The sequence below is a fragment of the Micropterus salmoides genome, unplaced genomic scaffold (assembly GCF_014851395.1).
Source record: "Micropterus salmoides isolate LMB-PRFRI ecotype aquatic unplaced genomic scaffold, ASM1485139v1 Ms_hic_scaffold_20, whole genome shotgun sequence".
NCBI classification, from domain to species: domain Eukaryota; kingdom Metazoa; phylum Chordata; class Actinopteri; order Centrarchiformes; family Centrarchidae; genus Micropterus; species Micropterus salmoides.
Window position 1 is genome coordinate 3330493 of NW_024041151.1, and position 26280 is coordinate 3356772.

Below are 26280 nucleotides of genomic sequence, written 5' to 3' on the forward strand. Positions count from 1 at the left end.
TAGGGCAGTTTTGAAACAGGACTGTAGTAAATCAGCAGCTGAGTTCTCTGGCACGATAATGTGTGTTGCAAAGATTAAAGACAAAACACCAAATGAACAGAAGTTGTTAGTTTGGAAATCCTGGCAGAGCACAGAGTTCCCGGAGATGCCAGTGAAAATGTCATGCTGCTTCTGAATGCTGTGTGAATAAGCTACTCTCTGCTGAGTGTTTACCTGAGGGATAAAGGGAAATGTTGGCTGTTGGGAGCAATCTACCATAATCCTCAGTCCATTTCCTGTTAAAGGTAAAAAGAAAAACAAGCTCTTTGATCAACGGCTGCTGCGTCAAAGCCACGTTTAGTATGTCTATGGTTACTTTCCAGAGTCGTGTTCAGACTGCTGCACTGTGTTGCAGCTTGATGGGAATAAAATTAGGAAAGTAGTTTCTTTTGCAACATATAGTACTACTATACACACTATTATGTAGTTGTACTTGTTTATTAATGTACAACTGTAACTCCTCCATAAACAGATAATAAATGAAAATCTAGTAATGGTTGTAATTCTATACAATATGTCTTTAGAGAAGTTCTAATGACAAATACTGCATATTAATAAAGGCTTCTGTATAGCTATATCTGTTTACAATTGCATCACAGTCTCTATAAACCATTTATTACATATGTGTGCACTGCTTATTAAATGGGGGGGTTACAAAAGAAACAGGTCTGTCGTGCACACAGTGAAATCATAAAATAGAATCATTAGTGTGAAACAACAACAGCAGCTTTCAACCACATCTCACGTTAATGTTAGGAACAACCGAGCCCGTCGTCCCGTCCTGCTGCCTGTGAGAGCTGCAGTCTGGAGACTGTTTCTGTGATGGAGCAACACATTATTTATTCTTGGCAGTCAGTTCTTAGATGAATTATTCTCTAAACTTAAATTTAATTATTGTTACAGTGCTGACTGAGGTCATTCCCCCGTAGGATCGTTGGAGCTCTCACTTTGCACAAATCCATCCACCAAATATAAATAACTTTTTATTTTTATTTTTTAAACCACGTCCTGCCCAGCAGCCTGGTATAGATAGTGTGAGGAGCTGGATACCATGTTGTGCCAGACAGATTTTGTCACCGGGCCGGACACTGGGGCAGAAATGGGGTTGGGGGGCCACAAACATCTCACCACAGAGAAAGGACAACACCTGAAAGAGAACGGGGAAAGGGGCGGTGAGATCACACCAACTGTCAATGCCATGAACACGCAAAACACTTTCCTGCAGCCAGTTTTATGCTTTTCTGCCGACGGACAATCATTAATCAAGACGTGTAACAACATGCCAAGAACAGTGAAGACAGGAGAGTGCAGGTGGGCAGACGTGTGAACAATGTAGGAAAAATCCGCTGTTAACATGTTTTGTGAGGATGAAAATACATTCAATGCACAAATACGCACAGATGAGTAATTAAAAGTTGTTTGTATATAATCAACGCCACGGGGCAGATTTCAAACAACAAGAAAATATTTTTACATTCAAGTAATCATGAAGCTGCTTTTGTTCAGAGGTTCAGCCTGTGATGAGGAGCAGCAGCTGCTGGAAGACTCATGATGTAAACAGCACGTAATGCGTCGAAGGCAACACACACACACACACACACACACACACACACACACACACACACACACCCAGTCGAGTTTCTATCACTTCAGAGGACATTACATTGACCTGCATTAAACTACCTGCCTAACGCTTACCTCTACCCAAAGCAATCTGACCCCCTCAGCTAACCCCAACCCCCTAACCTGAACCTTTCACCCTAAAATGGAAGGATTTACACTATGGGGACCTGCGTTTCGTCCCCAAAATCGAGTCAGAATGTGTGTTTCAACAGCTTTATGTCCCCACAGAAAATATTAATACATGCACACTCACACTCGGCTGAAGGGAACTGTCTGTTTCTGGATGAAATTCATTGGACTTATCAGGTTTCTAATGTGTCTGAGTTGGTTGAATTGAAGCTCGATACAACACAACCACATGCACATGCACCCTCCACCCGTACATGAGACATAAAGCGGCATTCAGTATCTATAAAATGACATGAAATAATGAAATACAGACAAATGTAACTTTCAAAAACAACATAAAATCAACACGTTGATATTGTTCCACCTCTGGATTCCTCATGTGAGACTTTACAGAACAGTAACAGTAATAAACACATGTTTTAATATAAAAACAAAGGCACACACATTATTAATGTGCCGCCGTTGTCAGATGAAGCATGTGTCATACAGAGATGTGTTCTGTGTGGGAGAGAGCATGAAGCTTTTCTTTCAGCCATAAATATAGAAATGCAGAATTTGACAATGAGATGCAACATGTGAGAGTGTAAGACAAACGAACACCGATTACATTATTTTCCTTTTTCCAGAGACACATGGTACCCATTGGGGTGGTGATAGAGCAGTGGTTAAGACGCATGCCCCTGGTGTGAAAAACCCAGGTTCAATTCCTCACTGTGACACACCCACCAATGTGTCCCTGAGCAAGACACTTAACCCCTAGTTGCTCCAGATGTGTGCGACCTCTGACATAAATAAATAGCAATTGTAAATCGCTTTGGATAAAAGTGTCGGCTAAATGTAATGTTGAAGGGTGCGTTTTGAGGCTAAAAGAGGCTGTTAAAATGCTCTGTAACATGCAACACACAAACAAGCACAACAAAACATGTTCAGCAAGCTTAATGTTGATGCTAATGTCCATTTAACTGTTAGATCCCCCGGTTGACACCACTGTTAGGTATGTGCTGTAAATATGAAGCCAGAGCCAGCAGCTGGTTAGCTTAGCTTAGCATAAAGAGTGGAAACAGAGGGCAACAGCTAGCCTGGCTCTATCCAAAGGAAACCTAACCCCCCCCCGAGCAGCTCCTCTAAAGCTCACTGATTGACACATTTTATCTTGTTTGTTTAAAGGTTCAGTGTGTAAGTTCTAGTGACATCTATTGGTGAGGGTTGCGAATTGCACCACCCCTCCCCTACCCATGCGAGCAGTATAGCTACGGTGCCCGAGACGGGACAAAAATGTCATCTATGAGATAAAAGAGATTGGCATTCAAGAAATTAGGGTTCTTTAGATAGATATGTTAAGAAATTATATATAAATTATGTAAAACCAAATGTTTTTTTTGAATATTATTGTTACTTGTTCATTAATAAACAGCAGCCACATGAAGAAATTAAGTGCTACATGATGTCTCATTATTTTACATCTTGGGAGGGTTGGCTCATCTGGACTAACACACCAAAGTAAATGAACACTATCACATCTAGTGCATGAAGTATGACCACTGACAGATACCAGGACAATGTAAGCCTCACTGTTTCTGCACCACAGTCCATTATAAACCACATAATACATGAAGTTTAAAAAGGCATTGTCAGGTGAGGATCAAGGCTCCTCTCACTTTGCTTAATTAGATAAGCATGCAAATCTTACCAAAATGTCTTTTTTAATTTTTTGAAATGCAACAGAAACACAAAGTAGTACTGACAGCCATAATTTCAGCTTGTGGTAAAACGGTGCAACGTTTTAATGGGCATTTAGCATGTGAAAGTACAAATTACATATTTGTGTGCACAGTGGGAAGCAATATCATTAACATTTTTTTAATGCAAAATCAGAAAGTATTCATTATTGGTCACTTGACAGGCACACGGTCTTGTTATATACCACCATTAGCAGTAAAAATAAATACATGTTTTCCACCAGGGCAGTAAAATGTGAAGTTTAGCTGCTGATCTGAGCTTCCCTGCTGTTATCGGTTCATTACCAATAATATTCATCAGCTGTTTGTCTCAGGAAGGTAACAGCACATTTCTGTCCATGTAACAAAGCCATAACAGAGGCTGGAGAAGAACTACATGAAGTTACAATCCAACTACATATTTATTTCTACCAGCGCAGTAAAAGTTTAGCTGGCTGATCTGAGCTTTGATGCTGGAAGCTGCGGTTTTATTGCCAATTAGCGATCAGCTGATTCTCACAAACATAAACTACAAAGCCCAAACACAGTGCTGGAGAGAGAGAGAGAGTAACTACATGGAATTAATCCAACTAACATAACACCACAAGCCAAAGCACAGTGCTGGAGAATAAACCAATCCAGCTAACAATAAAAAATGTTCTACCAGTCAGTAAAAGTTTAGCTGGCTGATGCTTCCATGCTCTAAGCTAACATTATGGTTTTATTGCCAATTAACGTTACTGATCAGCTGATTGTCTCACTAACGTAACCGTAACCAGCAAAGCCAACACACAGGCTGGAGAATAAGTAGGCACCGTGAAATGAATCCATATTTCACACCACTGACAGGGGAAACACGGCTCTCTGTGATTATGGTCAGCTTCTAGCTAAAGCTGTCAAACAACAGTTGGCATTTGCATCGCTAAAGTCTGACAAAAAAAGTTACCTGTCCAGCAGAAAACCGACAACTTCAGCACCGCTTTGAAAACATCTGTCCCACATTAACGTTATAGCCTTCCATCATGGGAAAATCCTCAAAATCCGTGATTTCTGCCTTCAGCTGTCTGTCCCGACTCCGTCTGGCTGTCGGCTCTGGTGCTAAACAACACGTGTGCTCCTTCAGTTGTCCAAATGTCACTTCTCCTATTGCTTCTAATAAACCAGAAGACTACTCGGAGACTGTATTTTACTATCATTATTATTATTATTCCCGCTTTTTCTTCTTTGTACGTATTCAATGGAGTGACGGGCGTCTACACTACCGGAATTACACAACAACAAGAAGAACGCCGTGATGACGAAATGCGCTCTGTAGCACTGTTTGTTCGTTGACAGCTATGGTAGAAACATGACGACAAAATACTGCGACCTCCACAGCAGGGGGTGCCCGCGGTTATGTAGATAAAACTGGCTCATTCTAAGGTAATAAAAGCATAACGGTTCGTTATGTAAGGTTTTATTCACCACTGAAAACATAGTTATGGAGCTTACATTGGATTTTTGTCAATAGATCCTCAGAAATATTACACACTGAACCTTTAATTAATTTGTACAAAAAAAACAAAGGGTGAAAGAGATACTTTGGTGTTTTACTGGAGGTTATGTGCCGGACTAATTCTACCGCTGCTTCTGTTGGACAGAGCCGGGCCATGAATGTAACATTACACTCCTTCAGAAAGGAGAGAGGAGCAGCCTCTGGAAGACTCTGTGCTGGTTTATTGTTAATGTCCCTGCAGTAGAAAGAGAGTGAAGTTCATGATAAGCTCCCTGCTGTCTCCTTCTGTCACAGTGTTGTCCTGAAGTGACATTCAGCCATTTCATCTTGTTGTCTTCTCACTGCAGCACAACAGCAACGTGATGGAGCAAAATACAGTGTGACGCCATATAGACTGAGCTGCCCGTCCTCACCAGAAGAAAAGCCGTACAGGTGGATTATGCAGCAGCTTCTTACGACCCATATTTAGGTTTATTGCTAGGCCGCGACCTCTAGGGGCAGAAGAAGTCAGCTGACATAGTATAAAGAGCGATAAAGTCCATGTGAGGAGGCGGTGGGGTGGATGGATGAGTCAAGTAAACTCAGCACTTTCACTCAGGAGACTGAAGTTCGAAAGAGTGAAAGAAAATCAAAGGTGACGTGTTTTAAGTTAAATAACATTTTGTATCGCTTGTTGCCTAAACCTAACCAAACTGTGACCTTTTTTACAACGTTGTGACATACAGTAGGTCACGTGACTTGCCTAGCATACATACATAAGGTCCGTTATGCCTGTCGCTGGACTGGTACCTGCCAATGCTCAAACATGTTTTTGGGAATGGTCTTACATGTTGTCGTGCTTTCCAATGGTCATATACGTCATTTTGGGACGCTTGACCATCGGCCTATTTTGTCATTAGGTAAGAGGACGTGTGTGTGTGTGTGTGTGTGTGTGTGTGTGTCTGTATACCGTAAAACTTGGATTAATTGCCCGGGCTTTTATTTGATAAAGTCATTGAATTGTTTAAGAAATATTATATCAAATAATATCAAATCACACTCATTTGTTTGATCTAGGCTCCTACAGACGGCTTATGCACTTTTATTTTGTAGGCAACAACGGAACAAAAACAAACATACCCGATGCGGGATGAGACTGTGGCAGACGTTAGCAGACAGAGAGCGATGGATTCACATGACAGGATTCACAACTTGGATACATTTTTATGAAAAGCTGTTTTGATACAGGCAGACTGAAGGAATATAAATAATCACGGAACGGACATATTCGAACTGTTTCCGTTAAATGAACCGAACGATTGAATTGTGGAGAATCTAACCGATCTAACGATGTGTAGCGTGTTCATACTGATCATAATTTTACACATTAACATTTGTATTAACGATTTAAGCAGCTTAGAAGCAGCTAAAGCGGGCGACCCCGCTGGGTTTAAGAGGTTTTTTACATCCAAAGAAGTTATTCAAAAACCAGACCAGGCGTTTAATGGAGACCAGCATTTATTTGTTAAAATGTGTTCCCACACCAGGCCAGTAAACAGGGCGGCTATTTGGGACTCTGCTGTTAATTGAAGTTTTACGGTTTATAAAATGCTGTAGCTGCAGAAGTTTATTCATATCAGCAATTTACTTTTTCTATGAATTGAAATAATGGGTAGAGTATTATTTTAGTGTGGAGGTCTTTATGTGTCCATGTGCACATGATGATAACCACATATCTCGAACAACCTTCAGTCGAGGCTGAAAACTGTTTCTGTCTGACACAGCCTTTAACAGTTGGGACAATTCATTCATTCATTGTCCTGTTCATCGGTTTTATAACATTTTAGATTACTTTTATCTCCTACTTTATTTTCTTTTTAAATAATGCTGTTTATATGTGTTTATATAGTCCCTCGTGTTTCTTCTGTCAAAGTATTTTTATGTCACATGTGAAGAACTTTGAATTGCCCTCGTTGCTGAAAGGTGCTAATTAACTCTCTTCGCCTCCCTGCAGCTCAAATTCACAGGAACTTATAAGTCACTTTACTGTTGCACCCCCCGAAACAGATCGCACTACTGTGAGCTATAATCATCTGATAGCAACATGATAATCACAAAAAAACAAAACAAAAGAACTGTCGCCATCGCAACGTATTTATACAGAACAACATGATTTGAAGAAAAGGCCCAGTCCAGACAGAAACACAACATAAGACAGCTCATATTAAGTGATGAGTGATGTCTCCAGAATCAGCCAAATTGAGCTCATTTAATTCTTGTGACTGTTTCACTCGCTGCTCTTAGTTCTGTCTCTATTTGTGATTTACAGTCGCAGCGCTTTTGTTTGTCGTCCTTGATGCATTACAGAAGAGAGTACACAATGTTTTCTGGCAGTCAAACAGAAAGTTTTAGTGGGTGAAGCTTTGAAAACATGAGGAATGGTGACAGCCGGGTCTCAGGCAGGCCTTGGCTCCTAGTGGCTGATGTTTAAAAGACAAATTACCTTCTGAATGACCGCGCTGGAAACCTTTGAAATCACTGTCTCGACGTGATTAAAACTGTCGGATGGTGACACCTTTCTGGTGTCTTTTTATTTTTTTGGGCTGACGCAACACATTGTCACGTCAAATGACTTTTCTGCTCTTGTAACTGCACAATATAGATGTGAAAAGAGAAATCTGATGTTACAGGATTTTGTGTTGGTAAAACAAAAAAAAAAGATTTTGTTTATTGAGTAGAAGAATAAAGTAACTCAAAATTGTACTTAAATATATTAAAGGTTCAGTGTGTAATATTTCGCTGGATCTATTGACAGAAATGCAATATAATATTCATAACTATATTTTCAGTGGTGTGTAAAGACCTTACATAATGAACAGTTATGTTTTTTTTTACCTTAGAATGAGACATTTCTATCTACATACACCGCGGGGCCTCTTACATGGACATTGCCATGTTGCGCCGCCATGTTTCTACAGTAGCCCCAATGGACAAATGTGGTGTATGAATAATCAGAATCTTTTATTCCTCCTTAAGTCTTTAATACAAATAGAGAAATAAAGTGTACATGCGACATAAAGAAGAATACAGAACTTTGATTTGTGGTTATTAGTGAATAAATGTGATCTCTTTAGACAGTGCGTCGGCTTTCTCTAACAGTGGCTCACACCTTCAGTTCAGTAAAGTTTAATCAATTATATTAAAGTTTCTGTGTGTAAGTTTTAGTGGCATCTAGTGGTGAGAGTTGTGAATTGCAACCAGTGGCTCACAGTGCATTCACATGCTCCTCGGATGGTCCCATTCACCGAGCTGTGAGGTCGTTCTTCCGACTTCAGTGTGTGTTCATGTGCTCTTAAGTCTGACTGTGGAATCAACATGGACGCTACTACAAAGATGTGTTGGATTAACGTTATCAGAGCATATAAACAACAAGACATCTAGTTCACTCTACATGGACAGAAAACTAACTGTTATAACCATATTACAAATGACATGTTTGCAAAATATGTATACGCAATACATGATTTTACATTTATTCATTTAGCTGACACTTTTATCCAAAGCAAACTACAACTGCTATATATGTCAGAGGTCGCACGCCTCTGGAGCAACTAGGGGACAAGTAGCATGCATATGGCAATGGCGCTGATTTGGACTATATTATGAAAGTGGCCCAAATCCAAAAGATCAGATTGACCTGGGCTGTTCACAACAAATCAGAGTCTGAATGCCGCAGAGTGAGAGACGTGCCGCTGCTGGTGCATTCAAAGGTTCGTTCTTTGAAACCGCCGTCTGGAGGAAACGTCTCCAACACGTGTGGCGACCGATCTCATACACATCAGGGTGTAACTGGGCCAAGTTCTGCAGTGAGAACGAAGAATCTTCTTTTCTGTGTGTGGATTTATGGATGTTTATTCATGACGGACTTCAAAGATGTGTCTCACCGAGGAGAGCAAGTTTTAACTCAAATTGCAGTAATGGGCCGACAAGTGTTTTAGATGACCTTAATATCCTCCAGCTCCAACTGCTGACCACGTTAGCAACTTCCTGTTCTTATAGCACCTGCACGCGCCTGTCCCTTACACCAGTCATCTTCACCTCCCACGGGCCCTCTGGGGAGGGGCCTCACAGTTTAAAAAGCCTCTGTGCTACTGCGTCTTCAGACCTGATCTATCTCATTTTCATTTTTACTTTTGGAAATAACCAAATTTAAAATTTATTTAGCTGCACTTTATTCAAAATTATAGAGCATGACTTTGCCATAATACATCTGATTTTTAGATGTCAGGGGCTATAGTCTTGTTTTTTTTTTTAATAAAATGAGAAAATGACGATTCTCCACACACTCTAAAAAACCCACTGAAATAAAATCTGTTCATGCTGCTGTAAGCTTTTTCACACAACAGCTTTTTTTTCCGGGAACAGCCAGATGTTCAGGTGTGTGTGTGTTTGTGTGTGTGCGCACGAGCTAACATTTTTCTGATTTCTGTTGTCTTTCAGGAGAGGAGTTTTACGAGACGTCTCCCTACGAGCCGATCCATTTCTCAGAGGAATTCCGACATGCCTCCATCATCTCAGGTACAGCTGTGCGTGTGTTTTCACGCCCCGCACAACAGACTGACACACACTTATCAAGGTTGCAGCAGCAGTGAGTGATAGTCTCCGGGATGTGTTGGGGGGGGATTACCAGGAAGAATACTAATCTGTGCGGCTCCCCCGCTGATTAAGATGAACTGAGCAGCTCTCCCCGCCGCTCGGCCCGCTCGCTCCATCTGTGAATGTGTGAATGAATGCGTGTCTTTGTAATTACAACTCGTGAGTGAGTGTGTGTGAGAGAGAGAGAGAGAGAGAGAGACTCGCACTGAAGCGGCCCTTTCCTGAAAACCTATTTTCCTTCCAAAATTCTTCTGTGCCACAACATTCATTTCTCATTATTTAAAGGGCAGAGAGATAACCCTTGTTTATTTTTCAGTATTTATTTCTGGTCCCGGTCCATATTATTGACTGGTTTTAGCTGATCACGTAGCCTGCCGTACACATCGCTATCAGACTCACCAGTCTCCACCAATTATACACGTAAAGGTCAGTGTACCAGCCGTAGTGAGTCCTACTCAGTCATTTAACTGAAAGCCTGTGATAAGAGGCGTGGAGGTTCTAGTGACCCTTGTCATGGTTGTGGGTTTTAAGTTTTGTTGTTAGTGTACTTTTTCCTGATTCTGTGTTCTTGATCCTGCCTTGGTTCTGTTAAGTCATGGCTGTGTTCTCTGTTACCTTCCTTGCCATCGTTGTGTGATGGTGCATGCTTTACTTCCTGTTTTACTCTGATGCTATCCGTCTCTGTCTTTCCTCTCTTTGTCTTCCTGAGTACCCTGATGTGTTTCACCTGTTCACTCCCTCCCTGCTTGTTTGCCCCTGTGTTCAGTTCTGTGTGGATTTCTTTGCTTGTTTGGATTCATAGGTGTCATTCACGCTGGGGACATGTCCCTATCACTTTTTTAAAAGCATTTGTAAAAAAGGTTTATTTGCACAACAAGAATTCAATAAGAATTGCATTGCAATGTAGATGTAGAAAAAAATAGATATAGAAGTTGATATAGAAAAAACAAGTTGCCTAAGCTACAAAAAAAGCTGCTGATTACTGCATTATATTCCAGTATATTTTTATATTTTGAATTGTCACCTGCCACCTTAATTTTGTGTTTCCCTTTTATATAAATAAAGACATTCACACCATAAATTGATGCAGAAAATGTCTCCAGAATGCAGGAAATTAAGTGTTTAATGCTCAGTATCTTCAGGGGGAGGACCCCCAGACCCCCCAATGGTAGATTTCATTTAATATTTATTCTAAAAAGTTTTAAAATATATTTTGTCTTGTTCTCATCAGCCCTTAAATGTCCTCAACACAAAATGACGCCCTTGTTTGGATTACTCTGGATTTTTGTTACGTGTTGATGGACAGCAACCTTACTTTGGATTTTGCCAGCCATTCTTTAATATAAGCCTGTTTAGTTGTCCTTTTTGTTTAATAAATTACAAGAACGGTGTCGTGCTCGTCTGGGTCCAACCTCCTAGTTTACCTGCCTCTGCACTTTGTGAAAACCCCATAGAGTTTCATTGTGGGAAATGTTTAGAGTCAGAATATTTCTGCCTCTGCTGCTTTGATTTTACCGTTCTATCTGTTTTTCACAAGTTTAAAATGTTTTCTGCTCATTGAGCTGTAGACTTGAGACCTGGACTCGAGTCAAACTCACAAAGTCACAAGACCTTTATTTGGCTGATGGTACTGCACTTTCCAAATGTTTATTTTTCAACTGTGAAATGTCATTCTCAGTCCTATCAGGGGCACAATTCTTTACGAAGCTGATTTAAGGGATTGTTTATTTGTTTGTTTTAAAACAAAAACAAACAAATCATGCATTAAATACCGTTGTCAGATCTTTCAAGCTCTCAATCGATAATGGCAAGGGTGAATGTGGGTGGGACGACACGTCTCCTTGTCTTTTCTAGATCCTATTTTTGTCCTGCTCACCTTTCCAGTTTCAGTTTGACGTCCTCAATAAAATCTCTCTCAACAGTGTCTTCTGTCTGTCCAACTGCCAAAATCCACCGTATAAAATAAATAATAATAATAATAATAATAATAATAATAATAATAATACATTTTATTTGATGGCGCCTTTCATGGCACTCAAGGTCACCTTACAACAAGAAGCAAAAGTACATAGCATCATGAAAATTGCAACAAACGAAAGGGGAAAAAAAATTTTTTTAAAACAACAATCAAAATAAGAATCGGTGTTGTACATTATTACAGTGAGTATGCTAGTTTAAAAAGATGAGTTTTGAGCACAGTTTTAAAGTTTCAAAAGACTTGCTGTGGAAGACCTCAGGGAATATGCCATATATTTCATTTTACAGTTAATATTCTCTTAAAAAAGTTACTAGATTTGAACATCAACCAAATATAAAGCAGTAATGGGAATATGGAGAAATAGATCAGTTCTGTCAGTGTGATTTTAATTAAGTTAAGCCTGATTCAGAATGGATGAACGTTACAGGGGGAGGTGGGGAATGAAATCTTCACTGTGCTCCTCCTTCACTTTTACTCTTTGTCCAGGACGGCATTTTAGCCCTGGTGAAGTGACAGGATATCGTTTGTAATCGACATGGACATTCAGCAGGACAAAGACAAATCAGATCTGTCAGCTCTGAATTCACAGATATGAAACGCATTCAGTGTGACTTCCACGTCTTGTTTAGTAGTTTTCTTCAATATCACAGTAATCCAGTGATGAATGTCTGTACATCCATCCATCCACTGCTAACAAAAGCTGCGAACAGCTAATTCAGCACGATATTACTGGAGTAATTTTGACTAAATGTAAACACAAATATAGTGTATATAACTGTATAAACTGTAAAAAGAGACAGCAGCACCTACTTGAAGCTGACATTACAACAGACCATCTGATGAGCTTTTACTCTCCTGATGGCTTTTTCTGTGGTCATTTTGGCTCCCAGATTGGCATATAGGCAGGCGTTCGCTATCATTTTAGCATTTTCCATTTTCACACAAAAGTCAAATTTCACGCTGAATTGATAAAAATAAAGTAGAAGAACAAGCAGCTCAGAGATCCACTTTAAAATACAAGGACGTCGTTCTGGACAGAATTAAAAGCAGAGTTAAACAAATGCCACCTTCCCTGGAGACATAAATCCAGTTCCAATGGAGCTTTGGTCTATTAATATCAGCCATTCAAACAGCACTTATTTTATTCTTTTTTAGACAAACGTTAATTTGGAAAGTGCCATTTTCCTTAATAATGTGTTACTTGTAAGTAGGGTTGGGTATTGTTCCAATTTTATCTATTCTAATTCTACTTTTTGATCTCGGTTCTGGTTCCTTCACCACAGATCTTGTCAGCACTCAGTGACCTTCATCCTCTTCCTCCTCGCTCATCTTCCCCTTCATGGCTAAAGTGAAAGGAGTCTCTGTACTAGTGGGGCGTCTCTGGGGACTCATCTCTAAGAGAAATATATATTGAAGCAACCTGTTCTCACTCCTATTCAAGTTGTCACATATGGACGCATGGTCGAGAGCCATAGTCGTCAGTTGTTACCGTCACAGTTCAACATATTGGAGGAAGCCCATGGTAGGTATATGATATTTAAAGACTGAGTAAGGAGTGGATGGAGGGCCAGAACCCCAACTTTGAACCAGGAGACCAGGATTCTTGTGGAGTCCTGTGGGAACCAAAAAGTCAACATTAAATATTTTTATTTAGGCAAATCACGTTAGTTAACTTGCGTATTAACTGACGTACGTAGTTATTTTAACCCAAACCATGATCTTTTCCTAACCTTAACCAAGTACTTTTGTTGCCTAAACCCAACCAAACTGCAACGTTTCACAACTTTAATAATGCGCCGTTTCAAAATGGCGATGTTTTGCCTTTTATTTTGAAAGTCTAACCCGACGTTGCATATTTATTTTTGCTAACTTTAGCAGAAGTTGTATATTTGTTGTTGCTAAGCATTGCTAACTTGACCGCAGAGCCCTAAACGTCAGTAAATGACGTAAAAGGGGTACCCAGGTCGTTAAAAGGCGACGGCAAAGGGCCTTGACCAAGCGTCAGTATGTCACAAGTCGGGAGTGAGAATGTGTTGATTGAATAATTTGTAGTCATCATTGGTTTCCCTTCAGTACAAAAGGTGAACATCAGCTCACCTGTGTATTATACCTGAGCGTGAGACGTTGCTATTTTTTAAGCATTTAAGTCCACTGACACCAGTTATGGCACGTTACGCATTGCCGGAGCTAATCGCAGCCATTCTAGTCCTTAAAATGAGCTATCTGATGTCAGCTAGCTGAGAGCCCACTCTGTCATTTCATGATCACTGTCATTTCACGACTGACACACACTTATCAAGGTTGCAGCAGCAGTGAGTGATAGTCTCCGGGATGTGTTGGGGGAGATTACTAGGAAGAATATAAATCTGTATTCTTTTTAGTGAAAAAGTTGCCCCCCCCCAACTTGTCACTGTATAATTTGCACCCTGCCAATCATAAAACAATAAACACGGTTAAAACAAACGCAAAAAGAAACAATTTAACTACGTAGCCTACTTAATCACAGCAGAAGCACAAAATGCAAACATTACCAAATCAACAAAATCTAAACATGTCCCCACTTTCCATCAGTCCATCAGCACCGCAGCGATTGGTCATACTACATTAGACCTGCTGCAGAACACACACTCTCTCTTTCTCTGACTGTGTCCGCTTCACACACGTTTCTGAGGAGTGTTTAAATGTCAGAAGCCCCGAGCAATACATCGTCATTTACACTTTCTCTGGGTGTGTGTGTGTGTGTGGTCAAACAGCTGTGAAATAGACTCGCAGCTCTTTAAATTGGGTTCTGCTCTCTCAGATTAACACAAGTACAAACATGGTGAAAGCAGGAGAGCTGCAACCAATGCAACTTCAAAAGCACTCTCTTTCCCTCGATCTCCCTATTTTTCTCTCTCCCACACAAACGCACAACACGCAGGAAGTGCAACGGTGCAGGTGGTGTGTAACGTTTCATTTATTTCAAATGTCTGACCTACAACACCGCTGGAAAACATGACATCAATCTCCACACATATGCTCATACATGTGCAGGATTCTGTTATCGTGCACGGTGGTTTCCAGCAGCCGGTGGTGCACTGCTGTCTGGTAAAGCCGTTTTGCAGCGTGTCCGTGTCTCTCAAATCACCTGTCTACTGGAATCTGAAAGCATGATGTGAAGATCCACAGCCAGAGAGCCTCTGAATGCTCAAAGCAGATAAAGAGGAAACAAGAAGGAGGGAGAGCGGAGGGAGGGAGAGATAAGAGGATAGTATAGAAGTGTGTTAAATAGCAGTGGCAGAAGAAAGAGCACTGGAACATTAAAGTATGTTTCAGACAAGAGTGTCGCAAATTGATTGCAGGGAAAAGCCAGGCGTGACAGAGTGTTTGTGAATATAGAGCTGGGTGTGTGTGTGTGTGTGTGTGTGTGTTTATGACAAAGGGAGTTCAAAAAAGTAGTGAACAGTTTGCAGAAAGTAACAGCAGTGAGAATATTTAAGTTTCAGGGAGTGTGTAATGTGTGTTGGCAAATCAGAGCTGTGATAATTAGAATCATTTAAGCAACTGAGTGCCTGATTGGGACATTTAACAAATACTGAATACATACAATTTATAAAGGATCTTTATTGTCCTCAAATGTGTAAATTTGTCTTTGGCTTCTCAGACTGATTGATGAATAAACCACATTGTTAAAAATCACAATACAAACAATGAATAACACAACATACACAGTACAGCCAGTAACAGATATGATTCCAGTATAAGTTATTGCAGTTGGTATGAGAGACTTTTTATAAATGTTCTTAGTTGCTGCAGCTGCTCCATAGCGCCTTCCAGAGGGCAATTTAATAAATTCATTAAGGTGTGTACAGGATCAGATGCAATTTGTCTAGCTTTTTGTTTCACCTGTGATTTATATATACCCTATTTTTAACCTTTGCTAAGCCACGCCCAGAATACGCAGCTGGCCAATCACAGCGCAGTATAGTACTCTCTCTAATTGAGGTCCGACACTTTCATGGCTGCGCTCCTTTGACTCTAATGCAAAAATAGTCTTTTTCTAGCTTTTTATGGCTGTATTTTTCTGTACTGTTCTTGGGGCACTTGTAATAATTACAGTCGCTACCCAGAGAGGTTGAAAGGAAAAATACAATTTATTCTCTTTCCAAAACCCAAAACCAAATCCAGATAAATGTCGGCTGTGGATTGTTCCCAATGTGATGTTAGTTAGCTAACGCTAGCTAACTTCCTGCTGAATGTGACATTATGAAGCCCTACTGTTCTGCTTTTTAATGACTGTGATAGTGAATAGAAGCCAGCTGTACAGGAACTGTGTTGATCCTTAATGTCGTCTTTCTCAATAGTTATAATAATACAGTGGTTCACTTTTACACTGGGATCGGTAGGCTTTAGCTTCTGTCTTAATTTTTTTCACGTCAGTTTGACAGAATGAATTCAACCTTTAAAAGCACAATGCAACTGCAAAACAGTCTGCTTCTTTCTGAGATTGCTTTTTCCAAAAATTAGACAATATTTCTCCAGGGAGCGCAGTAACAGACAGTGGCAGCGCCGTGATAAAAGTCCCACAGGTACGACAGTTTGTCGGACTTAGCAACAGTAACAAAGGGGGCGTGGCTTTCCAAAGGGTCAGTTGTGTCGGCTCTTTCCCAATAATCCAATAACATAATCCATATCTGTTTTTGTCTTTCGACCCTAGGTGTCCGTAACCATTTACATATTAAAAGTTAAAAGGCTTTGATTAACATTAAATAATTTTGTTTATGTCATATGAGTCCAATTTCCAGATCACGTACAGACGCTGCTTTGCTTTTTAAAAAACGTACTCTGTGTTGGCTGTAAAACCTAATGTACAATCAAAAATGGTTCCTACCTACCTCGTGGTATTTTCAGTAAGGAAAAACACCACAAGCTAACATCATTAGCATGTTGTTTGTGTCCTCCAGCACTTGGATTGCACAGTTCTTAATCAGACACAATCACTTCACAGTTGATGACCGGGTTATAAATAAATGGCTCTTCTCCCTCATTTCTCATCTCAGTCTTCATAATTTTAAAGCTCTGTCAAATCTGCATCCACGAGATTCCTCTGTGTGTTTTCAGCCTCCGTGCAGAGGCTTTGTCTGTCTGACTATCTTGTTTCAATCAGCTGTCCCTTTCTGCACTGAGAGAGCCTGCTGCGACTGTTCAGACGTCACAGGACGCTCCAGAAGTGCACTCAGGCTTCAGCTGGCTTTCACTGTCCCCTCTTTAATCATGCAATTTAAGGAGAGCAGAAGAAAGAAGAGGAGACAAAGGGCACAGGAGGGAAGGACAGGAGAGGAGCTGAGGAGAGAGGAGAAGACAAAACAAGGAGAGGAAACGTGAGACGAGGCTGTAAAAGCAGAGAATAGATGATCAGTCCACAGGGGAGTGAACAGTGAGACGTTTCCTCCTGACACAGCTCGACTGTAGATTCGACATGAAGTTCTGTGTTTGCAGCTGCGTGGTTTTTCACAGTGTGTCACAGAGACACTTCAGAGAAACAGAATCTTGCTGCTGCTCACTTTTTCAAAGTCTCAATGAAATGAAGCATGTTCTACTGTGTGTGTATGTACACTTTAGCTTACAGCGCTAAACATCTTCACAGTGCTTACATACCAACTGCCTATGTCTGGTGCTCTATAGAGGGTTTTCAGATCTTAACCTACTTTAAAAACATGGGAGACCACAGAAACTAGCGTGATCAAACGTGACTTCAGACCGAAACAAACTGTCGTCGTCAGCTGGTTGACCTTGTGTGTGCTGTTTTTTTTGCACGGAAAAACAAAAGACGAGAATCAAACTGTGGATGAACTCGAGGCTGAGAATATCAAACATCGTTTTATATTTACGTTTTGAAATCGGAGGCGACCTACAGATCGTCTGTAAACACTCGCACTACAGGATCATTTGGGCTGATAATCGGTTCTGACCAGCCTCGGCTCAGGAATGGGAGGGCAAATCGGACCCAAAATCTGTCCAATCATGCTATAGTGTGCAGAAACATTACAGTGAATTCACCTGGCACCAGCACAAACCAGCACAAGCAGCTCTCTGACCTTGAAATTTGCTTCCAGTCTGTGCAGTATTTCAGTGCACAGGAGAGGAACAAACAGGTGGGAGTTTTGTTCAAATGAGGCAAAGCGAGTTGTTGGTATTTTGGTCGAAAAGATTTTTCTCGTGCAACGTCAATCTGATGCCACTTTAACAAGAGCAAACTAATCATGTGGAGCAATGTAAATAAACTGATTTTAATGAAACAGCCGGAAGATGTGTTTAAATAAATGTAGTATCTGTTGACCACAGCTGCTTTACACTGTATGGAAAGCTTCAGTTCATTAAATCCCTGCTGCCGCCTGAAGGACACATAAAGCCTCTGACTGGAGAAGTGCTGTTTCAGAGTCATTACTTACGGCTGTCCGCTGTGTTTACCTTCATTAAATCAACTGTAAATGAACCGCACACACCTGTACACACACCTGACTGGTCTGTTATAACTCAGGATGTGCCTGTTTGTGACGGAGACACCAGATTACCGGAGCTCATCGATCCTGTTCATCACAGCCTCCTTTCCCTTTATTGCTTTCACGATGAACAAAAGTATGCAAATATTTCATTCTCATGGAACGATATCAAGTAGTGAAGAAGGGAACAATTAAATAAAATATAAAGTAATGAATACAAACATGACCACAAACAAAGAATAAGTGTAAATATACATATCCACACACACATACATACATATATAAAGTATATGCATAAATTTATACACATTCATACTCACGATATAACATAACAGTGATACAGGAAATTCTTTTCTTGCCCTCGATATGATTTTTGTTTTTTATGAGCTGAAAGCACGATGAAACACTCAAGGTGGAGCAGTATCTTATATTATCAAGCAGCTTATACGATCGTTGATCCAGGGCAGCCGAGAGAAGTGTGCCACAACGATGGTGCCAGTGCAGAGGAAGCTTTCTGTCCTAACATAAAGGCAGTCCGGGTCCAGTCTGCGAGCGGTGAGGTCAAGTCACTCAATGCAGAGTGGTCACACAAAATATTCAGACTAGGCTGGGGGAGAAGGGGATATCTAGACTCATTATTTTTCCCCAAACTAAAGTGCCCCCTTTGTCAAGACACCTCCAGCACTCTGAGCTGTCAACTAACCCACTCAAGCTCCTTTCTAATGTTTAAAAAGTTTGTTCAGCAAACATCACTGTGTAGCTTTTAAAGTATGTAAATATGCACAATGTGTCCTAGAAAGACGCAAAAATTGGCCGTTTGCAGACGCTGTTCTGCTGAATTGTCTCCTAGCACATCCACTCCATCTGTAGCCACACCTAAATTTGGAATACACGTATTCTAGACTTTACGGTAAGTGAAACGGCCCAGTGCGAGCTGACAGGCAGGTTAGAGACTTTATCCTGTCAGTTTGTCTCTTTACAAAGACAAGTGCTGCAGTATGAGAGTCCTGCCTGAAGAGAGGCTGTGAAGACAAGAACCACATTCAATATTATTTATCAAACTGGGTCGGACTGGATGAATTTAGCGCGAGGAGGAAACACATGTGACAACGTCCAGTTTTCAAAATTAGGCCATTAAAAGTGAGTACACATGAGTAACAAGCACATTTTGACTATTTAATTTATGCAATGGTAAAAAAAGAGAAAATAAATGGAAATGTACTGCAAATTTTTTCATTATATTCAACTTCGGCTTCGGCCAAGAATTTTCATTTCGGTGCATCCCTAATTAGAATGGATGCGGTCATAAACAGCCTCACTAAAGTAGTTTTTTATTATTTGTTCTATCATCATTACACTAGTCATGTAAAAGCCCCCCACCATCTGCGTCCGGCTACAGATTTGCGGTGCTGTGTGCAACAACATGATTTCCTGGAGAAGCACTTGCGATTGGCTCAGCTGGGAGTTTAGTAACCGGCACCAAATCTTCTGAGCTATATTCCACCGTTGCACCTTAGTGATTAAAATACGGCCCTTCAACTGAAATTCAAACTGATTTCCCCTCTTACATGTCTGCTGATATTTCACCTGCTTTCATCTCTTATTCCGTCGACAGCCCCACTGTTTTCTCCTCATAGCTACTTTTCTCTTATTCTTCGACTGACAGTTAATTTGTTTTCAGCGCCCACACATCAGCTGACAGGTCCACTGCTTTCATCTGTATTTCACTCCTATCAGTTATTACTGTATTCAACTGACACATCACTTCCTTTTATTTCTTATACTTAAATGACACAGCGTACATAATTTAGTTCATACACTTAACTCTCAAGACTTCCACTGGCAGCTCAGTTCATCCTGTACACTTAGATGGTTTCAGCTCAGGGCTCAAAGTGACGCTTGACACAACTTCCTCCAGTGCTCGGACTTAAACTGAAGATTCAAATATCTGGACTTTTATTTCAACTGCTGTGTCAACTTCTGTGAGTGACTGTATTTGGACTACCAACTATTTGAACCGACACCTCAAAACCTTTCAGGTCTTCAACGTTGAACAAAAAAAGACAAATGACTTCAGCTCCGTTACAGTCGTTCTTTGTCCATTCAGAAGTTATATTTTCAAACAGTTCACGCAGGCCTAACTGAAGCTCACTGGCCAAAATTACTCTAACACTCACTAAACATTAAAAAAATGTAATAAAAGAAAATAGCATTGCATTCACTTTACAGCACTGTTGTTACAAAAAGAGAGCTGAGCCGGAAGGAAAAACTCTCAATTTAACGGTCATGAAGGGTGGGGCATGACCGAAAGAACTGGACTACAAGCAGCCCAAAAGGGTTTTTCTCAGGAGGGTAGTCATCCGTGAGAAACTCGGGGTAGAGCTGCTGCTCCTTTGCGTCGAAAGGAACCAGTTGAGGTGGTTTGGGCATGGGGTAAGGATGCCCCAGGGGTGTTCCAGCTGGGAGGAGGCCTCGGGGGAAGAACCCAGGACTAGGTGGAGAGATTATATCTCCGCATTGGACTGGGAACAACTCAGGATCCCCCAGTCAGAGCTGGTTAATGTGGCTCGGGAAAGGGAGGTTTTAAGCTGCTGCCCCCGCGACCCGATTCCAGATAAGTGGTTGAAGATGGATGAATGGACAACAAAAGCAAATATTTCAGGCAGTCTGTTTGCTCAGTTGGCAGAGAGCATATGTACGAAGGCTGAATCCTTCTTGCAGCGGCCCAGGTTTGAATCCAGCCTGCTGCCTTTGTTGCATTTAACAGATAACAAACCATGCTGCACTCTGCACCTGCACTTTTTACACTTTTGTGAGATGCCCTGTTGAAATACTGTTTAAAAAAAAAAAAAAAAAAAAGGGAAAAAAAGACTTTGCTCCGAAACTTCATTCATTTTATTCTTGTGTACAGTGTGTCTTTGACATGTAAGACCTACAGTAAGCACCTAGACTAGACCAAGTCCGACGCTGATTACGGTACAGCTTTTGTACTGCATTCCTTCGTCACCAAAGAACCAATAAAGAATTTAACCCAAACTCAAATACTGCTACTGATACCCCTCTGCCATGGCCCCATGGATAACAGATGGATAAGGGTTGATTGGTGATTGAAAGAAGTTTCAGGTGATTAGAGATTCATAATTATGCAAGTCATTTCCATCGGCTGTGAATAGATTTTAGAGTTTGTGTACTCATGGGCGTACAGACCCAGAGAAAAACTGTATCTCCCAGGACCTTTTTAATGCCATTTCAACTTCTCAAAGTAAAACTATTTTGACTGCCACCTGATAATTCTCAGCAGTGAGCACATGCGCATTTTCACCATAACATTTAGGTTTTCCTAGCTTCATGTATTTTTTTAACTTGAGGGTTTGTGAAAAGCACATTTTGCTGCTGAATTCTTTTTTTTCAAAGTCCCAATTAAATGAAAACATTTCTTTCAATCTTGCTAATTTTGTGTGAGAATAGACTTTGGGTTCTTTGGGGATTAACAGTGAGTTAAAAACTTAAATCAATCCTACATTTTCCACGTTGAATGCATTGAAGCTAAAATGAGAGTAATGAGTTTAGCTGCAGCTTTCGGGCCTCGGTGTAATCGGGAGATAGTTTGCAGGCTGAGCAGGTGGAGAGACTTGGATGGTGTAACAGACATGGAGATAAAGAAGTGCTGTGCAAAGCTTCAGTGTTCCAAAGCTGACAGATCCTTACACTGATTTCACGTGATTCACTGTTTGTACGTTCTGAGGTCAGATTTGAGACAACAGGACAAACTGTAAACATGTGAAAAGCAAGATTTTCTCCAAAAGCTATTTGATTTGGACGTTAATGGGCTAGATTAGGATAAGCACTTGGATTAGGATTTGGATTTGGATTAGGATTAGCCTGGTGCTACATCATGCAGTTTGAATGCAATTTTAACTTTCTTAGGAGACCGTCAAGTGAAAACCATGACTGTGGTTTGCATTATAAATCAAGTGTTTAAGGACTGTAGAAAAGTTGAGAAGTTGAAAAAATCTTGTCTGCAACAAACTTCATCATATGGATTGTGTTCAGTGTCGAGCTTCATGCTCCTGACAGCTTCTGCTGAGCTGCTAACAGACTGTTCCTCAGTAACAAACCTGTGTGACTCATGTGCCATAAACAGGAAGTGAGCAGGAAGTGTCTGAAGTGCATTTATACTGAAAGACGGCTCTTCATTATAGTTGCTCACCTGCAGCTCACCCATCTCTGCCTGTGTGCGTCTCTGCTGCAGGCTGAAAAAATGATCCATGGTTAATTCACCCTATATACAATCATAAAACAGTGCAGTGGTATAAATGGTGTTAGTTCATTAAACTTGAATCCTTCCCATTACAAATGTCAGAGATGATAAATGTTTGGATTGATTAGCCTGTTACTGACACTTTGAGTCTTCTTTTAAATGATTTAACTCACTATATTTGCCAATAATTGTCTACAACACCACTTATCCCCCACTCACTATGCTGTCCTTTCATCCCTTCCCAGGAGACAAAACAAAAGCTCACACTTGGCCTCATGGGAAGATGCCAACGATGGTCGTTCACACTCGGCCTCGGGTGTCTCCAATGACCATAATGTCTTTTAAAGAGGTGGTATTCTGCTCATTTTCAGGTTCAAAATGTTATTTAGAGGTTGTAACAGAGCAGGTTTACATGGTTATATTTTTTGTCATACTGCACGTTGCTGCAGCTCCTCTTTTCACCCTGTCTTGAAGGCTTCGTTTTAGCTATGGAGTGATACATCTTGTCTCTAAATGATCTTTGTTGGGAGTTGCACATGCTCAGTTCCTAGTTAAGGACTACTAGCCAATCAGAAGCAGAGAAGGGCGGGTCAGCGAGAAGCCGGTAAACAGCTCGGGTTCAGCTGTACATGTTGCCGACCAGCTTGGCAACATGGACTGGAGCGAGAGTTTCAGAGCGGTGAGTTATTAATCTGTATCCATAAAGTTTTAACTGAGCTCTGTCTCTACATCACAGGAACAACTTTATGTCCACTGACTGCCTGGAGGGTAGCTAGTGTTTGGAAGGGAGAGGAGAGCTGTGTGCTGCAGCTCGCTGTTTCTGAGGGCGTGTCGGAGTAGCCGCTTGGCGAGCGTTATATGAGGCGCATTTAGCTTTCATCCCTGTGACATCACTGGGATGAAAGGGAAGCAGCTGGACTACAAACGAGCAGAGTTTTCTGTGGGAGATGGGAACTCCCTTTGGGCTTTTTCACTTTGTAAACCTTTTACATGCACAAAAAAGAGATATAACTCAATAAAGGAGAAGGAAAAAGCCATCAAGTTTAATACCACCTCTTTAAAAATACCAGGAGCACTAACGAACAGTGGTATCGATCATCTTGACTACGACCAACGGAGGTTAAATAGGTAAAATGCGTTTCTCACCCTTTAGTCAGAACTGAAGATGCCTCTCAGATGAGAAACTAAATGTCTTTGAGTAACCTTAACCTGTCCAGTTGCCCTTGAATTGAACTGGATAACTCTGACCTGCAAGACTGAGAACCTACAGACATCTGCCAAGAAGTTAGTTGTCTGATAAAAAGCAATTATCACAAATTAGCTGACACCTTACTCATAAAAACATAACTTCTTGTTTGGACTACGGTAATGGAGTCCTGTAAGCGGTCCCCAGAAAAACCCTGGACAGGCTCCAGTTAGGATTGGACCGAAAGACGTTGCTATCGTGATTGTAACCCCCTCCCTCGCAAAACAAAAATCATTATACCGCCATGTGAAAGCAGGTTTTAATCACTATGAACATTATTGTTATAAATTTTAAATATGCTTCGCACCTTCCTCGGAATTCTGTTCTCCGCCCTACACCTCAGGTTAACACACCGGCTTGCCCCACCTCTATCTACACCAAGACCTGGCAACTCCCCAGCACCTCATCCACCTTCACTGACTCCCAATCAAGTCCCGCATCCCCTACAAATCCCTCCATGCCCTTGCTCCACCGTTCCTCTCTGACCTCCTCCATCCACACTCCAGCCTGGAAACTCCCTTAAGCAGTAGTTTCTGTCTAAATAATATTTGTTGTTGTGTCACATAGTAAATTCTGTAAAGTGTCCTTGGGTTTCAAGAAATGCGCCATAAAAACTTTAGTTATTATTAAAGTTTCATATAATATTGTTGACTGGCGTGAGTTATATCAAGGGAAGACATTTTTAGTTCTGTTTGAAATGTTGAAATACGACTTTTTAATACGTTACAATACTGTTCATTCATCACCGCTCAGACTGTCAGTGCTGCAGCGAGCAGACAAACTGTAGCGCAGCGGGTTGCCAGATCATCATCTCAGATATCGCCCCATATCTCTCTCTCCGACTCTTCATCAAAATACTCGACGGTTTGCAGAAAACCTACTGGCAGCTTTGCATAGATCAAAACACTGTGTGATGGCCAGTGACAGGATCCGGCTTCCCTCACGTGCAGTAGCCCTCCCCGACACTCGGAAACACACTTAGGTGAAACATCTGTGCCGTTGTGTTTAAATTACTGCTCAGCGTCTGTAGAAGCACACAGAGATGAAGCTCCACAAGGTTATTTTTAATCTCGCAGGAATGATGTTTGTTTAGAACAGAGCGAGCTGTCCTTTCCAGCGTGCTGCTAACCAGAAGAGCGCCTCGCCCTCCTTCAGCGCCTTCGGTTCTTCTTCACGTCTTCCTTCGTTCTTTTCATTTTCTCTCTCTCTGTCACAACCCGGCCTCTTTTCTTATTTCCCCACTCTTCTCCGATTCACCCCCCACACGCCCACTTCCTCCCTCTAGTTCTTCTTTTGACCTTGTTAGATCATGTCTCAGTGGTGTGTGTGTGTGTGTGTGTGTAAAATGGAGAACGGACACTAGAGCGCACCGTGTTTTAATAAAACATCATGTGAGTGAGTGGTTATACTGTGTGTGTGTGTGTTGTGCCTCCTCCCCAGGCCAGAGCTTTGTGTGTTCATCCTGTTGAGGTTGTGTGTGAGAAAGATAACAGGACAACCTAGGGCAACTCTCTAATTGGCCCGCACTCCTGCCCTGGATACTTGCTCGCTCGCTCTCGCTCTCTCTCTCTCTCTCTCTCTCTCTCTCTCTCTCTCTCTCTCTCTCTCTCTCTCTCTCTCTCTCATAGATATATATATCTCTTCCTTTTCAAACACAGCTCTCCCATTTCTGCTGCTTCTTCTTCTTCTCTGCTGTGAGTTACTGCGAGCCAGGCGATGCATTAAAGACGCAGGGGAGGAAGGGGGGAGGAAGGGGGGAGGAGGTGCCTCAGGTTCAGAGGGTTAAACAGCGAGACTGACGCTAATGAAAATATCACACTGAAAATAGAAATTGATGGCAGTTATGTATCCAGCTTGTGTCAACACACAATTAGTGCTTCTTTTTAACACCGTGGTTTAAATGTGCTGCCGCATGGATCATTTCATGAGTCCTGGTTGTTTGAAAAGTCTCCAGGTGGAGCGAAATATGCTTTGCTGCATGTTTATTTTTAATTCATCAGGTTTTTTCCCTGCTGTTTGTTCACAGCTAAAGTTCAAGTGAAAAAATTATATTAAATTAAAGCGTAACTTCATCTTTTGTGATTTAAGAATGTATGTAATATTCCCATCAGCTAGCAGTCGCTTATTTAAACCATATGTCTACATTTATGAGCTGCTCTATCGAGCCTATAGGTGTGTGTTGTAATGGAGGGCTGACAATCAACTTTTAAATTAGACACGAACTCTCCAAAGGCCCAGATTTTCCACCAGCACTTGCAGATGCAGACTGACTTTACGAAAGTGAAAATAATCAGATCTGTAAAGCAGGATTTAAACATCTGTACATAAACTATTGATAGTTGTTCAAGTTGTGATGCTGTTAAAAAGATTTTACATTGTGTTTGTGTGAAGACCACCGAATTATGCACAAATCATTTTGCGCACATTTGTAAATCTTATTTTTTGTTTGTAGATCATGTAATTAGTGCTGGAAAGATTAATCGATTAGTTGTGAACAAATAAATGAATCTATAACTCTTGATAATCTATTAATCGCTGTGAATCATAATCCAAATTCACAGATTCCAGCTTCTTAAATTAATTAAAATTTTCTGGTTTCTTTGTTACTCTACGAATTTCTTCTGGTTGTGGACAAAACAGCACGTTTGAGGACTCAAGAAACACAAGTAAACAT

At 41.0% G+C, this 26280-nt stretch overlaps 1 protein-coding gene across 1 annotated transcript in view; it reads left to right on the forward strand.

Annotated features, from left to right (window-relative positions):
- Positions 1 to 26280, forward strand: part of gfra2b (GDNF family receptor alpha 2b) — a 132656-nt gene that overhangs the window by 41190 nt on the left and 65186 nt on the right. The window contains exon 3 of the mRNA XM_038734671.1: positions 9484 to 9561. Coding sequence (XP_038590599.1) covers positions 9484 to 9561 — 78 coding nt within the window. The remainder of the gene's footprint in view (positions 1 to 9483; positions 9562 to 26280) is intronic.